General features: G+C 37.8%; 1 protein-coding gene across 5 annotated transcripts in view; it reads left to right on the plus strand.

Moving 5' to 3' along the window:
- LOC120340441 (SWI/SNF complex subunit SMARCC2-like) overlaps positions 1-13,628 on the plus strand; it is a 45,438-nt gene extending 31,810 nt beyond the window's left edge. For 2 of the 5 annotated variants that reach the window (XM_039408696.2, XM_039408700.2), the window contains 10 exons: positions 3,264-3,362; positions 4,472-4,536; positions 5,261-5,371; positions 6,122-6,198; positions 7,353-7,460; positions 9,371-9,509; positions 9,776-10,405; positions 11,237-11,392; positions 11,771-11,873; positions 12,469-13,628. In XM_039408696.2, the coding sequence (XP_039264630.2) occupies positions 3,264-3,362; positions 4,472-4,536; positions 5,261-5,371; positions 6,122-6,198; positions 7,353-7,460; positions 9,371-9,509; positions 9,776-10,405; positions 11,237-11,392; positions 11,771-11,873; positions 12,469-12,767 (1,787 nt within the window). In that variant the 3' untranslated portion in view covers positions 12,768-13,628. The remainder of the gene's footprint in view (positions 1-3,263; positions 3,363-4,471; positions 4,537-5,260; positions 5,372-6,121; positions 6,199-7,352; positions 7,461-9,370; positions 9,510-9,775; positions 10,406-11,236; positions 11,393-11,770; positions 11,874-12,468) is intronic. The other 3 variants (XM_039408699.2, XM_039408697.2, XM_039408698.2) reach the window with 3 other exon arrangements.
- The last annotated feature ends 5,037 nt before the right edge of the window (positions 13,629-18,665 follow it).

The following is an 18,665-nucleotide window of genomic DNA, read 5'->3' on the forward strand; positions in this document are numbered from 1 at the left end:
TTCGAAGACTAGCCAAGAGCCTCCCGTAGTATTTATACCTGAAATTATGGCCTAACCCTAACCTAGTACACATATTACATTCCGATATCCGCCATCTTGGTTCGCATACTTCGGGAGCCCCGTAAATTTGATAGGCTATGTGAAAACTGTTTTTGTCCAGTGTCTTGTTTGAAATAAAATTTAATAAATTGATTTGGCTCTGTATAAATCTGAAAAATTATTTTTTGTCCTGGTCCTAGAGTGAAATTGGACAAATATTTTTGTGAATAAATTATGTTGCTTAGCGTTGACATACTTTTCTTATACAGTGCACATTAGCAGACCACATCTAGCTTGTCCAGTGCTATAATGTGGGGGATAAAAACCATTTGTGCAAAAGTAATAATACTAAGTTATCTGCTGAATTCATCTATGGAATTGGATGAGTTTCATTGCCCGAACTTTGTACAAATAAAAATTGTGTGATATTATTAAAGCTGTGTAACATCAATTAAAGTTAGATTAATTATAAATTCTGACACTTTATTTACCATCTGGTTTTATAGTGTTGGAGTCAGGGTTGTCCAAAACGAATCGAATATTCGAATGTATTCGAATATCAAAGTATTCGAATACCTTTTCGGCTGATTTTCGAATAATTCCGAATAGTAGCCATTTTTCGCCGTAAACGTGGTGTTTCCTTTTAACGGGAATCTTCAAACGACTTTTTACGCTGTCTCACGTATTGTAATGACGATGAAATAGAATCGGCACTTTGATTGTTTATATTCTGTGCGACCGTACGTCGCATAGTGTTGCGACACATTTGCACGTTTGCGTGGGTGGACATTGCCGACATTCGTGTACGTGGCTTTTAATTTACAAATTCATTTCCATTACGTCGAAAAATTGAGAAAGTATGTTTATTTTATTTCTATGTGGCCTGCTTATTATTCGCATGAGTCTTCCCAAGCATGATTTGTGTAACCTTATATTTGGGTCTTAGGGTCTGCCAATCATGATATTTAATCGCAGGCTGGTTATCGTTACTTTAAAGAGAAACACGGCCACCGAGATAAAGTGATTTGTGACCCTTTCGTTTTGCCGATTCAGCAGAACACGACAGGGATAGGAAAACACAGCTGTGAAATAACCTGTGGACGTACAGTGTAGTACTTATCACATTCCAAAATTATTTCGACATTCGGGTTAATAGGTTGTCTAAAATGATTGCCGCTTTACAACTTGAATTAACCGCTCATTTGTTAAAAATAGTTAATTCTGTGAGTATGATTCTACCAAACTAACATGATCTGGTTCTAAACATGTATAATTATTAGAGCCTATCAGCATTACTGAACAACAGGGACACAATTTTTCTACCCGTCTTATTGGAGGCCTATATGGAAAAACCTCTTTTTTGAATGCTAAAATTAGACATCGTCCTATTTGCCATGTGGACTTATTGGACTTCGTGAGTACGAAATTAAGAATCAAAAACTAATTATATTCGGCACAATATCACGGCAATCTGTGGACATAAATTGTGTGGCAAACTCGCGATTAATATTAATTTTTGATTCCTATTTTCGTATTTACAAAATACAACGGCGATCTGTGGACTTAGAATGTGTGGGTAAACTACCCGATAATAAATAGTTTTTGATTCCTATTTTCATATTTATGAAATAATGAAAGTATTATTACTCAAACATACAACGGCAATCTGCGGACTTAAAATGTGTGGTAAAGTTCCCGAATATAATTAATTTTTGATTCGTATTTTTGTACTCACGAAAAAATTGTCACAAGTCGGAAAAATACCTCATACTTTATCCCGCTTTTTGACAAATAATTTGGATAATTGTTGGTATTCAAAAGTATGGGCGTTTTACTAGGATGATTTTGTGTTGCGCAAATATTCAAATCCATCATCGATCCCACTATTGTCGTATTAATTTAATTCTGTTAACATGACTCATGGTATATAAAATATATACTGCAATAATCTGCAAATATGAAATGCCTGGTAATTTGGCTAGGTTGTAACTTTAGATAGCAGTTATTCCATTGCTTATTGTATGGAAATTCCTACATACATTTAGATAAGCTTCAATTAGTGGATTTTATTTTCGAAGTATTCGAAATTTCATATTCGAAAAAAATAATTTTGAATGTATTCGAAATAGTGAACTATTCGATATTGGCCATCCCTGGTTGGAGTATTTTTTGGCATTTAACCTAATCCTCCCGGCTCCCGGTCTGACGCATGCGCGACGTTTCAGACGTTTTGCAATGCTGTGTGTATACCATGAGGTCTGGAATGTTTGTTATGGTCTTGCTTGAAAGGAAATCTTATTCCCCACACAACGATATGAGAATGAACCTTATATGACATTTAGAAATGATAAAATTTCGCTTACATATCACGCGTGTACTTCCCGCTGCGATATAAAAACGTCGCACAACAAGAAAATGATTCCATAAACCTTGGCGTTGCGCACTAACCAATAACAAAAGCTAGTATGATAAGGTCTTATTTTGAAGGTCATTTTATATGCTACATAACATAGGAGAGTGGACATCTCACAACGTCAGGAAGTTATAAAAATATCGAGTCGTTTGATCGCAGCTGCCTCACCGAAAAAAAGTTAGGCGTTTTATCTCACAAATTCTCCTTGTCTGACGATTATAAGCTTTTATGATTCATAATAAATGTTTTATTATGACTCACAAAAGCTTTCAACGCGATAAAGCACAAACAAACAACCGATCGATCTATCAAGCTTAGCCTGGCCTGATTCGATGTGGTGACTTCTCAAACGGAAAATTTCCAAAACGATTGAATGACGCGCGCTATGGAAAAGCGTTTAGTATCATATGAAAGAGAAAACCAATGTGCAGTCAACTGTATAGTCACATTTCAGCTTTACAATAGCTATAGACGTCCAACAGCTGATAGAATGAGAGAGTGTAAATATTTTTGTTATTTTTTGACGTTACGAGAGACCTCTTGAAAGAGGTGTTTTAGTTTACGGTCCTCCAGTGACATCTAGCGTATAGTACTCTAAAATACCTTTCCAATGGTATATAATTATTGTATATTGGGTAAATTTTGGGGGTCGTATGACATTAATAAAAATGGGTGTTCAAAATTGGGCTCGATTGGGCGTCTAAAACAGGTTAATGGTGCCCTAAAAAATTTCTTTGCGAGTGTTTGTATAAAAACATTTCATGTGGATTATCACCAAAACATCTTCGTCATGACGAGTTTTCAATTTTAGCAGAATCGAAAGAATCCGATGAAAAAACAGAAAAAAAGGATGAAGCCATGGAAACTGATTCTCCTGAGAAAAAAGAAGAAAAAACCGGAACAGAGGAAGGTAAGATTCGAATTGTTTATAATCAGGATTTATTAAACTGTGCCCTTAGTCCCACCTTGAACAATACCTTACTAAGAATCATTCAAGATGACTGGATTAAGTATAAGTACATTATCTGCGATTATTTTTAGTTCTAATTCTATAATTTATACTCCGGATACTGGACCATCTGTCCTCTAGAGGGCCATAGAGTGCTTTTTTGGTGGGGGGAGGGGGCATGACCATTACTTTACTAGGTACCATTCACGATGGGTACATTAATTTCAAGTACATTGATGTTTTTTTTTTTATTCTGCTTTTATAAGGTATTTGTTTTTCTGCTATCTTTTGTTGCCTTTTTTATGATAAATGTGAGGTCTAAAAACTAGGTATTTTTATATAAGAGCAAGTGCCTACAAGTATTGGCAGTTCTTGAAAGGGTCGCTGATCATGAAAGTTTGGTGGTGAATTCTTATGCCTATAATGCAATGATACTGAAGCAATAGTAAATAGGACTACGGTATCCTATGTATTTTAATAAGAGTCTCAACTGCACGCTAACGCAAATGTATTTTCGTAATGTTTTATCTGACTGAGGGTATTACTGTTGTATTTAGTTCTGCACATTAGCAGACCACATTTAGCTTGTCCAGTGCTATAATGTGGGGGATAAAAACCATTTGTGCAAAAGTATTAATACTAAGTTATCTGCTGAATTCATCTCATGGAATTGGATGAGTTCCATTGCCCGAACTTTGTACAGATAAAAAGTTTTTATTGCTATGTTGAAGACAGGGGATTTTGCAACCTGCGTCTCGTGGGCCAAATGCAGCCCTCAATAAAACAATTGTGCGGTCCATGGCGAAGTGCCATTTTTGAATTGTGTACGGCCTGCAATCAATAATTCACCAAGAAGAAATATGTCAAAATTGCAGTTTAGAAATATGACCTTAACACAAAAAATTAAGGGATTAACATTGACTTTTAGCGAACGATTCGAAATTTAATCTTAACTGATTCAAATAATTCACTATTCTATCCAATAAATGCTAAGCCCTATTCAGGGATGTAGTCTGATTGTGTCCATACACTCCAGCACTGTAATTAAATTCTGATTTTATTTATTTTAGTGAGTGCAGAAACCTCTCAAGATAAGAAGGATGGAAAAGCGACTGCAGAAGAAGAAAAAGCAAAGGTAGAGTGAAATCTTGCACTAATGATTTGGTTTCTGCGTGACCAACTACTTATCCTCTTTTATTCTTTTTTCGGTGAATACGTATACATGTAAGGCAAGAATGCTGTAGCAAGAGTAAAGATAACTATCCTAAGTGATTCAAGAATCTTACAAATTGTATTCGTGTCAGTGTGCAGCAAGACTCTTAAATCACTTAGGGTGGAATGAAATATTGGAAAATTTTCGTCAGGCAAAATGTTATTTTTTAACATGTCAGAAACTGAAACCAGGTGTAAATGCCCAAACGTTCAGATAAAATAATAGACCTTATTCATTAAAAACCCATCCTACGTGCAAAAAGAAAAGTGATGTAAACAAGTTTTACATTAGCTCTTATGGGGAATGTGACCACCAGAGCAGAAATTTGCATTTTTAATTTTCTAGATATCTTTCATTGTATACGTACGTGAGCAGTTTTGAGGATACAATATTTTTTAAATTTTTTTTATTATTTTTAGCATGATAAACATGGCAAGATTTTTGATAATCGTTCACTGAAATTTTAATGAGCACGGTGTTTCTGATGACGTCATTCTCATTATACTTACTATGCTGCAGTCAAGCCAAAATTTTTCTCAACTTTGAGACGAAAGTCTCAACAACCTATTACGAATTTTTTCAAGACTTCACTGCCATGATAGACCTGGATCTCTCCTTTATCTTATCTCACCCTTATCTCTCACAGGCAGAGAAAGTAAAAGAATTCCTGAATAAGAATATACCAGAAGGAAATCTGGCAAGTGCTGCTGCCTCTGCCCTTGCGGCTGCCGCTGTAAAAGCAAAATATTTAGCTCAGGTACGTGCCAACACACTGTCTTTAGCCTGAGGCTTGATTTGCCGCTGCAAAAGCAAAATAGTGTCATAGAAATTGTGTAACAATGCCCAAAGTGCGTAAGTCACTTTACATAATTTGAAGAGTAGAGAATAAGTTATTGAACTCACTCGATGGAAGTCGAGTCAAATATTTTAAAATTTACTCAAGTAGAGTAACAGAACATTCTAACTGATCCGATGGCCCAGAGCAGTGATCACCAAAGTGTGGGTCGCGACCCCAAGTTGGGTTGCCTTGAATATTTCGGGGGGTCGCCGAGTGTCCGGCGTTGTATTCTTGTTTTTTTTTTCATTATTCTATTGCGTGCATTCTACACTGAGCTGACTAGCACTACATAGCAAGTTTGGGTATTCTGAATTACAATGATATCTTTTATAATAAGGCTATTGTGTGACGGCAATAATTAAATTGTAACATGAAATCTAGAGCGTGTGATAAAATTTTTGGGAATGAGATTTCACTGTGTTTTAGTGGTTTGAAATATTTTTTCCATCATATCTTGGGGTCACGAGCTTATCATACGTTATAGTTTTTTAAATGGGATCACGTCTCAAAACATTTGACGACTACTGGCACAGAGAACTGACCAAAAGTGCCTAGTTTGATAGACCAAACTCCAGCAGGACTCTCTGTTTTACTCTTGAAAGCTCCTATTCGAACGTATAAAATTTTTCTTTAAACAATTTACGGACTCTCTTTCTATATTCTATCAAGGTTGAAGAAAGAAAAATCAAAAGTCTTGTTGCTTTGCTGGTGGAAACACAAATGAAAAAATTGGAAATCAAGTTGAGGTAAAAGTTTAGTTTGTTTAAATTGGTATAAGACTTATCTCTGGGGCTAAGTATGAAAAGCCGAATCATGATAAGAGTTTGTAAGGAAATATTTCTTTGATAATTTGCTTCATATCTTGGAGAAGAAAGCTGATCGGAAGAACACAGCTTGTTATTCAGTTACTTGATCACTCGTTCAAATTTATTTTCACTATAAAACTGTTATCTTGGAAAATGTGTCTGATAAAAAGCCTGAATTTATGTACATAATGAGACAGATAAATGGTAAAGGGATTCAGAATATTAGGCTACAAGCACACAGGAAACCACAACCCTTTGTCAGGCATAGGCTAAATTTTTTTTACATTTTATTACTTATCGATTTTAATCGGTAAGTATGTTGATAAGTATTTGTATGTCTGTTAGATGTAAGCGATATCTCACGAAAGCGAGATTGAATCTGCTCCAAATTTTGCATGTGTATTCATCTTATCTCGAACCAGAAGCCTATTGATTTTGGGCGAATTATGTCGTATAATTAGCGAGTTATTAATTAGTGATGGGACACAAGGTGTCACTATGGAGTAAGAACGCTTTTTTGGGGATCCCCTAACTTTCGATCAATAAGTCTTCGGTCTCTGACCGATATTTCAAACCGTTATAGGCATTGCTTGAAAGAGTGTGATCAGTGGGGTTCTCTATCACTCTAGTATAGATATTAAGGAAAATTGGTAAATTCAAATGGAATGACTCTGGCCACCAGATAGACATTTCCAAGAACTTAGTTATGTGGGTTCCGCTATTCCGGTTGTTTTTCTGATGGTAGCTCGGCATTTAAGCTTACAATCTGTCTGACAAAGTATTATGTCCCATTTGACTAGATGACTAGGCTCATTGACTCGATGCTAGCATTGCATGTCCTGCTTCTCCGCAGACCATTTACATATACGCGGATTACAAAAGAAATTTTTGGAACAGTGAATGTCTGGATTCTCTCCTTGTCCCCCTTAGGGGTAATTACCCCCAGTTTGGGAACCGCTGCCTTATACGCATTTTAATGGTCACCCTTCTCTTAGGGATCATTCACTTTAACTTCTAAGTGAGATGTTGTAAACTCGCCTTTAGCGAATATTCTTGAAAAATAAAATAGTCTACGAGACCTATTTTACTTCCAGGCACGTAGAAGACATTGGTATTATTCAAGATTGTGAGCTGGCAAGGACTAGATTGGAATCTCAACAATTACTGAAGGAAAGGCAGACTTTTATAATGAACACAGCAAAGTAAAGTTGTTGTTTTGTAAGGAATAAGTCAGAAAAGGGATTTATTTTTTCAAATTTTACGATTCTTGTTAAATGGAAAGAGTTTTTTTGATTTAAAAGTTTTAGCTATTTTTGATTTTATAGTTAGATATCAGTGGATTTTTGTACAAGGTATGTTCTGAGCAAAAGGTATGAAAAAGTGTTGTTGAAACATTACAGGGCTTTTATCGAGTTTTGAGTCAAAGTTCATATTTATTAGGTATATTTTGGGAAAAAGTGGAAAATAGAAAAAAAATATTTTGTAACGTGTGACTTTTCGTTAAGAAATAGTGATGTTGTAACAAATAGGAAGACTATTCTCAGTTGTAGTTTAAAAAAGAGTTTTTTTTTAGAGATTTTCAAAGTCAATTGCACAGTTGTAGAGTCTTTTTTAGCATTTTTTAGGTAAATTTAGTTATCGGGGAGTATTGGTTGAAGTGTAGCCTTGGTTTTATTATTTCAATTTTAATTCAGTTTAAAAGTTGGACGTGGCTCCTGTTGTCAAAGTTTTAACCAAAACCTCCGTGAAATGCAAAGTTCTGTACTCTGTAGTCAGAATTTACATGTCTTAATATTCTATGTATATAGAACTCGAGAGGGCTACTCTGAGCAAAAGTTTTCCTAACATCCACTGATTAGGGGCTGCTATTATTTTGAACGACTGAAAATCTTCCTTGTTCTGCATTGCCTATTCAATTTAGTACACACTGGGTGAAATAGTTATCATAGGGTTTGAATCTGCGATACCAACAAAATCAAATCACAACACTTTAACCTAGAGGTCAGCAAACGGTGCTCCCGAAGTATTCGAACCAAGATGACGCACAACCTGAACATAGTATGTGTAGCAGGTTAGGGTTCAGGTTGTTCATCATCTTTGTTCGAATACTCCCTTGAGCTCTCGGCAAACTGTGGGTCGTAGGCTGCAGAGGATTTTTAAGTGGGTCACCAATAAATTTCAATCATGGTTGGTAGTGATACACAAAAAGTTTTAAAAATTTGATATTACATTTTTTTGCCAATAGGGTTTTCGCCATTCTTGCATATCCGGTTATCTCATTGTGTCCCTAAAATTGCTAACACTAACAATGCTACGTTCGATTGTGATTCAATTTTTCCCACCACGCGTACCGGTATGTTCGCACTAGTTTCAATTACAAATTAAATGTCCTTTGACAAGTTTATCACATGGGCAAATTAAAAATTCTAACGAAATTGCGGGGGCTTTTCCATTTTACTATTTGAACCTCAATTAAATAACTTTGTCGATCACTGCTCTGACCCAATAGTAGTTTCGAACCTTTTTTAAAATGCATTCCTTTCTTTGTCACCTATTTTAAAACTCTTAATAATGCCCTTAGTTTATTTTTCACGGCCGCACTGACAATAAGTTTGGGGACCGCTGCACTAGGTCATCGTGCTCAAAAAACTACTAGAATATACATTGCACATTAGCAGACCACATTTAGCTTGTCCAGTGCTATAATGTGGGGGATAAAAACCATTTGTGCAAAAGTAATAATACTAAGTTATCTGCTGAATTCATCTCATGGAATTGGATGAGTTCCATTGCCCGAACTTTGTACATATAAAAATTGTGAAACATTCAAGATGTGATGTTTGAAAAACCTCGATGTCCTTTCAGTATGTATAAAGCTGTTATAGTTTGGCACATATTGCACTCTTGACTTTTGTATAGTTTGAATATTATTTAATAACTAAGAAATATTACTAATACGAAGCAATTCAAAGTGAAATTTCCCTGCTAAGACGGACAGTTGGTCTAGTGCAGCGTTTTTCAAACTGTGTTCTGCAATCTTCCTCAAAATGTTCCGCCGGACAGGGATCAGGAAACCATCTTCATAACTCTAAATTTTACTCCTGTTCGACAGACATTTTGAAGAGTTGGAAACAATTATGGAGCGTGAGCGCCAACAACTAGAATATCAGCGACAACAACTGATGCAAGAACGACAAGCGTTTCTACTTGAACAAATGAGATACGCAGAAGCAAGAGCTAGACAGCAACAGGTGAAAAATGTTTGTAACATTTTTCTAGTTGATTTGATGGTGGAGAAAGCTGTAGCGACCAGTGGTAGCGTGACCCACCCTGCAGCGTCAATCCTTCTGCACATAATTATTCCCCACTGGATTCAAACTTGCGAACCCCTGCATGGTAATCAGAGGAGCAGTGACAAGCGTTTGTAACCCTTTATTCAATTATTTTGTTGCATAACTTTTTCTGCCACCAACTTTCATACTAAACATTAAGAATATTGTGTTTTCAATTTTTTTAGGTGAAGCACATGCATCTAATGCAGCAACAACAACAACAAACTGGGTCTCTTCACCCAGGGGCACCACCCCACTCTGGGGTTCCTCCCACACAACCTGGACAGATTCCACCACCCCAATCTGGCTTCACAGGGCAACAACCCCAAGTGGGTCACCCTGGTGCCCCACCTCAAATTCCTTCTTCGCAACCCCCGCAGCCAATGATGACTGGCCCTCCGCAAACCCAGCTGCCACCTACTGTTTCAACCAATCAGCAACAAGTTCCGCCTCAAATGGTGACCAATCAACAACCACCACCACAAGCTCCTCCCAACCAACCCTTCCCAACTCAAATGCCACCCAATCAGCAACAAGCCCCGCCTCCTCAACAATACCCACAGCAGCTCCCACCCAATCAACCATTCCCAACACAGCCACAACCCAACCAGCAAATTGCCCCTCAAATGATGCCCAATCAGCAACCAGCTCCAGGAGTTCCTCAACCAATGGCAAGTCAGCCTCAACAAGCCCCGCCTTCAGTGGCAGGAAATCCTCCAATGAGCAGGCCTGTACAACAGGTAGCAGGGCCAAGGCAAACGCCAAGTCCAGCTTTATCTCATACATCAACCACTTCAACTCCACCTTTGCCAGGGGTAAGTTGTAAAAAAATAGGAACAGCATTTTCATCTTGAGACAGAGAAAAGGGTCCTCTCGAATTATATGAACAAAGATGGCGGACACCGGAACGTAGTATGTGTACCAGGTTAGGGTTAGGCCATAATTTAAGGTACAAATACTACGGGAGTCACTAGGCTAGACCCCGAACTCGTAATAGAACTAAAATAAGGAAAATTGAATAAAATTATGGCCCAACCCTAACCTGGTACACATACTACGTTCCGGTGTCCGCCATCTTGGTTCACATACTTCGGGAATACAGAAAAAAGTGGATAATACGGCATAGTCATATGGAGTAACGCAGCCTTTCATCTGCTTACCAGTTCATGTTGGGTATGGTATTAGTTAGCCAGGTATTTGGCTCAGATTCATGAACTTGATAGTGAAGGACCCTGTGACTGTCCAACGATTGACCACGCTGCGCTTACTAAGAGTCCAGCAATCCTTTCACACATATTTATCTCCACAAGATTCTAACCCGCGCAGAGTAATCGGAGCTTATTTGTATCGCACGATCATTGCACAAACATCTGTTTACATAATGATCAGTGTGGGTTGCGCGAGACTAACTCCCAATCCTTTCTCTATGCGCTTTTCTTGTTATTGTTGTAAACTGCTTGTCTGAGGAAGTCTGATTTTGATCAGACGAAACGTTACAGAAATATATTTGTGTTAGTGTGCAGCACGACTCTTGATTTGCATACATCTGTTTACAAACGGCAAATTTTATCCAACTTGAGTATATATTTTAAAATCACGAATTCACTCTATATTCTCACATTCGTTTTATGTTCTCAATTTTTCAGCACCCCCCTACAAGCCAGCACGCAGCCCCTCCTCACCCACAAGGTATGGCACCACCACCTGGTCAACCAATTCCAGGACAGCCCCCTATGGGACCACCTGCAGCACAACTTGGGGTCCCACCTCCACCGTCCATGATGGGTCACCCACCACAGCAGGTAGTCATAGTTTTGTTATGACTTCGATCATTTTAATATATTGATTGCATGGGCCCATCTGTGATGATAGTAGTCTTGGACACAACCTCCAAGACCAACTCCCTCCAGGAAACTTGCCTCGGCCTTGTTTAAAGGGTACCGGTATTTATTTACATACCAGTTATTCGCTGTTTTTCAACTATACTTCAGGATAAAAATATCAGCCCCTCGGCCCGTGCCACCAACCCATGCAGGGTACGATAAGTATGGTAGGCGATGCCAAATCGACAAGATGTCGGCTTTCCAAAATTAGTAGCTCAGGGGCTCTTTACATAAGCAGTGGTCTTTTTACTCAGTCTTGTTCGGAGCTATTAATCACTATAATCTTTTGTTTTCCAGCATCCACATTACCCACAGCAGTACCAGCAGCAGAGGCCGCCTGCGCCAGCGCCAGGTCACCCTGGTATGCCACCACCCCAGGGAGGATATGCTCCACCGCCTGGTATAGTTTGTTAGTTTTAGTAAATTAGATAGATAGTTAATATTTACTTCCAAATATCTCATCACATAGAAGTACATATTGCAGTAAGAATAAACAAACAAATATTATCGAAGGGGGACAAGCAAGACAAGGTCAACAAGGTCGACCTACTCCAAATTAGAAATATTTTTATTGATTCGTTTAATTTCAACACAGGAACTAGCCAATGCCGATTTCTGCATATCGGTGGCTGCTCTTGTCTTTATGCACTCCTGGTGACCTTGCATTTATCCAATGATAAATAATTAACTTTTCATATTTATGGTAACTTATGATTAAGCGTGTACGGGTGTAATAACCTTTCTTGGTAAATTCCCCTCTCAATTCTGTACTCTTTCTTTCGCCCTTCCGCATAACAACTAGTGTCGTTTGAAAGCTTTTGTACAGTTTTGAGTTTTGGCATTTGCAAACAATTTCATAACTTTACCAGCATCTTACCCAGCAATGACTGCGAGCGTGTTCATATTGAAAAAGTGCATAAATATTTCATATAAAAATGCCGATAATTGTCATACTTTCACCAAAAGGCATAATTTTCATTAAAATCTATTTCCAGGACCTCCAACGAGCATTCAGCAACCAGGGACTGTTCCACCACCCATGCACCAACCCCAACAAGGGCCCCCAGGAAGTTACCCAGCGCCTCCTCCCTCACAGCAATACCAGTCTCAGCCAGGTTTCCCCCAGTCTTTCCCCCCTCAAAGTGGGGAAGTACCACCACAATACCCCCCTGGTTCAGCACAGAGTATGCCCCCACCACAGAACTACCAACCCCAGCCTCCTGTAGGGGAAATGCAGCCCCAACCACAGCCCGCTCCTGCCCCGAACCAGCAAGCCCCACCTGCACCACAGTGATTAAAATATACTTCGTCAGCTTGAGAGGTAGAAAAAGGAAATGTACATCAGAAATGAGTTAAAATTTTCCAATTTTGAGGTTAATTTGTACATTTCAGTCATATTATCGAGCAGGAACGTTGCCTTGACCAGACTGGATAACAAAACTTACATGTGTCTTGTGTAATTGCTCATAAAATAATAGTTCATATTTACTCTCTACATCAGAAAGGAATCGGCAATTTTAAACATATTTTGTCTGAGGTACTTATTTCATTCTCAACTTGCGTTTTCAGCAAACAATCTGTGTCAAATATGGGGGGTAAAAGATAGGTCTCGTCTATTTGCTAATAGAGTTTGGATTGTTCATGTTTACACTCTTTCAAAAAATGCTTTTTTCTGAAATATGGTGATTTGTGCAATTTTATTCCTTGTAGTCCTATGTTCAAAATCTTCATATTAGAAAATGTAGCCACACAAGCGGGGGTTGAGTGCGTACAAAAGTAGTGCATAAAAATTGGTTACAATTGAGAAGTTTTGAACTTTTTAAGTTGAAGATAAAAAAGTTCTTTGTGCTGAGATATGTAACTACCGTATTCAATATTTAGACTAGTGTGCCAACACAAGTGACTTTTACCAAAAACTATGTGCTGATTTGGGTAGCTAGATAGGCTGCTAAATAGTGTACTTACGAGGCCAAGAATTCTGCTCTGTTTTGTTGATTGAAATTTCAATTCTGAAGTATTAATTGAGCAGGCATGACCATGCTCAGGAGGCTAGGGTATTGATGTCCAATATAGCTGTTGTTTACCGCCTGGCTTGTTTCTTTTGCTGCTATTTGTGTTTTTGATACATGTTGAATAAATGAAATGTGTCGTCTCAGTTTCTCACTCATCACTTGTATCATTTTAAGTTGAGTTTGACAGAATTTACCAAGTCTCGTTACGCATGTGTCTCGAATTTTTTCGAGAGCTTTCGACGAGTTTACATTGTGAAATACTAATCGCAATCCATTGAAAAATGGCTCAACATTAAACCATGCAAACTTTTGTGGTATATGCGTGTTACAGACAAAGTTTCTTTTGTTTTATTTTATATATATTTGACCTGGGGTTATCTCGAGATATATCGGTCATTGCACTTTGTCGAATGACCGTTCAGGAAATTACTCCCTTCAAGGCGATTTCACCATCTGTTCGTGGGCAGGAATGAGCATGTCGGCGTAAACAAAGTGTGTTATCGGCCTTTTCTTTTTCTTCGTTTATTATTTCGAGTCATTGCCAGTCGGCTGTTTACAATTTACTTCGTGTTAGGAGTTTGCCGTTATAGTAGTGTTAATTTTTATATGTCACGTTGAAGTGGGTTGTTTTCTTGTCTTTACGTGAGAGGGTTTGATTCGTTTTGCATAATTTAATGTTGCTATTGTTTGCATATTCTAGAATTAAGTATGTAGTTAACCTGCCTGTTGGGTTGGTCGTAAACTTTAGCAACCCTCAACACCTTATTAATTGATCATTCGTATTCTACAATGATCATTTCGACCTCAACAGTTGATCGTTGCGTCTCGGCAATGATCATTTGACCTAAATATTTGGACCTCTACATTCTACAATACTGTGATCATTTGTGTTTCTACAATACTGGAATCATTTTGTGTTTTATCACCACACAATTTTGTATTTCACGTGACTAATAGATTTCAATCATATTCAAGTTGTGGAGTTGTTAACATCGAGAAACCTGGCAGGTTATACATAAAAGGAAGTTACTAGCGCGAAGTGTCACCGCCCAACACGTTATAGGCTTCTTGTAGAGCCTCATCATAAGTACTAAGTCGCTTATAATCTACAATGCGCATTTACTTAGGGCTGAATATTTTCGAATATCTGGTGATTTCAGAATCTAATATTTTTTTCGAATCGAATACTTGAGACTTGAGAGATATATAATTGTATGTAACTTTCTTCTTGTTTTTGGTCCTCCAGACACATAAATTACTAAAAACATAAAATAAATCACTCAAACAGATTGCTGAGCGTTCACACACAATAAAAAAAAACATGTTTTCATCAATAACTCACTACAGAGAAGAGTCATATGTCAGAATTGCATTGAAAAAATGGCTTCAATGAAAAAAAATTGAGAAAGTTACCTCGACAATTGACGGAAAGGAAAAAACAATATGGCGGCGATTCGAAATTTCGCTGTGAACCGATTCGAATAATTTACTATTCGATTCGAAATGCCCAGCCCTACACTCAATGAGCCATATTTTTTCAATTCTGACATGAATAAGAGAGTTGTTGCGAAATAAGTGTTCTACATTGTGTGTAAATGCTCCGCAATCTGTCTTATTTATGTATTCTATGATTTCAGTAATTCATTTGGTAACGGGACCAATTACAATAAAAAGTCGCAAACAATTACATATCTCCCAAGTAATCGATTTGAAACAAATATTAGATTCTGAAATCGTTAGGTATTCGAAAATGCCCAGCCCTAATCATGGCACGACTGGATGTGGGATATCGCCTAGTTCGTGTTCGGCATTGGATAGTTTAACAGTTGTTATAAACTTTTCGTGCTGCTGGGAAGACCTCATAATATTGCTTTTCTCTGCGTTTGCCAGGTGTGGGTAATAATGCAGTAGGAAAAGCGCTAGATTTTGGTTGGACCAAGAGGTCAAATTTTGAGTTTTCGACGGTAAAATAGATTCCTTGTTTGTTTTATGACCGGTAGTAATTGCGGACTGATGGAAAATAATTTGTTAGAAATGGATTGATAATTCGCGACACGAACGAAATTGTGCTTTGATGCTCCCGTTGGGGGATCTCTGAAATTCGAATCACGTTCGTCCCCAGTATATGAATAATTTAGAAGTTATTGTGGACTCACTAAGCCGCTGAGCAGACTTTATTTTCTGATATTAAATTGAGGTTGCTTTTAGTTTTCTGCGTTTGCCAGGTGTGGGCAATAATATAGAAGGAAGAACGCCAAATTATCCAAGGGCTTGTTATACTATAATCTAAATCTTGATTAAATGGCTCCTAGTCTACTTTATTATGCCCGAGCTCACCGTTGAATTGCTGGTCCGACTTCGTCGCCCGCTGAAATGAGATTTACACATATTCACGGGGGATTTAATCATCACAAACAAGGTCAAGGCTAATGACTTGCAAGTTAAAAAGCGAAAATGATTAATTTCAATAGACTGATCATTGTTTCCCGCTCGAGACAGTATACGGGTCTCCGAATTCGTGCGTGTATGCTGTATAAAAGATAAGGATCCTTTGTACAAAGTTCTCGCCACTGATGCAGGAATGTGAGATTTTAGAAAAACACTCCCGCCGCGTTTAAAAATAACAAATTGGTAATTGTCCAGTTCGGGTTATGAATGATTTTAATTTCCAGCGCAAACTGCATTCTTAGCCCTCACCCTAACTGGATGATAACTAGTTTTTTTTTTAATTTGAGCGTTGTTGGGGGGGGGGGGGGGGCTTTGCGGTGTCTTTGTACGAAGGATCCAATGATAAATATATAAAGTGTGGAGGAGAAACATATTCCCAGTTTTTATTGTTTGAAGGTTATTACAGTCACGTGTTTCGGGAATAAATTTGTCTTGAGGACTACGACAATCGTCCTATGAACTTTCAAGAGCTATCAATTTTGCTTTCGCCATCGAATAATAAAATTCAGTGCTGGACACCCATTATGCGTGTGAAACTAACAACATAAAACATCTCACATATAAACATGTACATGCCAAATCATGTACAAATTGCATGTACAATTAACTCTGGTGAGAATTTTGCTGCTGTTACGTTTCCAATATAAGATTGCAAACGAGGCATTAAATAAGTTTCCTCTGCATCGGCGTGCAGTCAATTCCTTTGCTTCGTTTTAATTAAAGCTAGTAATAAAAATATTTTTTCGCCATAACGCATAAGTAATAAGGACATATTAATCAGGAAAAGCATGCAAAATAGAAAAAGCACGCGTGTCAATTTTTAGATTTTTGAACTTTGCGAGATTTGATAGAGCGCATTCGCGTTAATTCGGAGCCGAGGAAGCAAAAGTGTGATTACTCGGCGCCAAGATGACGCGAAAGACGTCGTCAAGATGTCGCAATATGACGGCGGAAGTTAAATTGCGTAGTAAACCAACGCAACCTCGTCTTCGGTAAAGCGATTGAGACGACATAAAAATAGCACAACAACGAAATTTCTTGCGGACCGGCAAAAAAGCTTCGCAGACCGATGCCGGCCTCCGATGCCGGCGGTTGGGAACCACTGATATAGATTCCATAATAGAGATGCGTTGCATGAATAAGGTTATTTCGAGATAATTGCTTCATACGGCGTCGGTAATTAGACATTGCCAGAAAAGTTGACACCTGGCGAGCTAAATGTACGCCCTGATCACTGCCAGTCCTTTTTTCATGATTACTTGCTGCTCGCTGGTCGGTTACGGTTTCAGTAAACGTTCGTAGGTCATGCACCTGGCCCAATTAAATGCATACCATTCTTCTACTTTGGACGTGGGAAATCGCAAAAAAAAAATCGGGATTTTCTGTTGGTAATTATACCATAGTCACTGAAGTTGATCCATTCTGTTACCCATTTTTAAGTTACCACCGTATAGCACTCGGCCTCTTTCCGGGATTGTGTTGATAATATATACCTTATCAACATAAAATATGTTCAATAATTTTTTTATTATTCCAAATAAGTTGTACTCTTTGAAATTTTATCGCCGATCTTGGGATTTTCTTAACGGCGACATCTTTCGAATAATCTTAAATGTTGAAGAAAAGCCCAAATTTGTCAAATTCCCAAGACCGCAAAAAAAATCTAATCGGGTAGATTTCCATGTATTTTATATACACGGGTCGACTAAGTATTTCAGAGTAATAATGCTTTTAATAATGCTCGTAATAAATTGTACGCAGACCTTTGGACTTTGCTAACGATTTGCTCATATTTAAAAATAATCGCGAGCGTCTCAAATTTAACAAATTACCAAGATCGCGAAAATTCGAATTAATTCTAATTATAATCGGGCAGTAGCCTAAACTGTAGACTGATCACTATCGTTACCCCCAAAATCGAATTCCCGAAAGCTCAATTACCCCTTAAACTGAGATTAAGCTATCTGTCCCAATGAACATTGAAACCAACCCAAATATATATATTCCAATATCTATATTTGCAAAGTCGCTTTCGTGACTCGAATCGTCATGATGGCACAATAGAATTATAGTCACAAAGTCAAAAATTGATTTTTATCAATAATACTATCGACCTCGTAGTCCAACTTCAAGATGGTACAGAAATTACAAAAGAAATCACCAAGGCATTAAATGTCACAATTATGCCTTAAATATTGCCTTTGGAGGTAATTTCCCCCAGTTTGGGAACCACTGCTGTAGGCCCTACAGTACGTATTTTTATTTACGAAAGTCGGCGAAACAGGTTACGTTTTTAAAATAATTAAATTAATATGGCAAAACATTTTCAATACTCGTATCAGCCATGGATTGAATGTTTCGCGCAACAGAAAAACTATCATGACTAAAAAAGGCTGCAATTTTAACAAATGACGTAATCGTGACGACTGTTTCAATCGGAATTTCCTTTTCCGATTTTGAATAAAAAGTAAAGTTCACTGAAAATATCCAAACGCTTAACATGATGCGCCACATCGCCGAGCTGAGTCCAACAATTAATAATTTCTATTAGAACCTCAGGTGTCGCTGCTAATTGACCAGCTTTGGTCCCCGCTTCCCCGTAAATCGTGTATTCAATTTTTCTTTCAAATTTTGCATGCTTTCTTTTAATGGATGGAAAAAATAAACTCGATTATTCACTTACGCGATGTGGAATGAAAGTTTCAAGTACAAGTTGAAATAATATGACACCA

The sequence above is a fragment of the Styela clava genome, chromosome 14 (assembly GCF_964204865.1).
Source record: "Styela clava chromosome 14, kaStyClav1.hap1.2, whole genome shotgun sequence".
Taxonomy (NCBI): Eukaryota; Metazoa; Chordata; class Ascidiacea; order Stolidobranchia; family Styelidae; genus Styela; species Styela clava.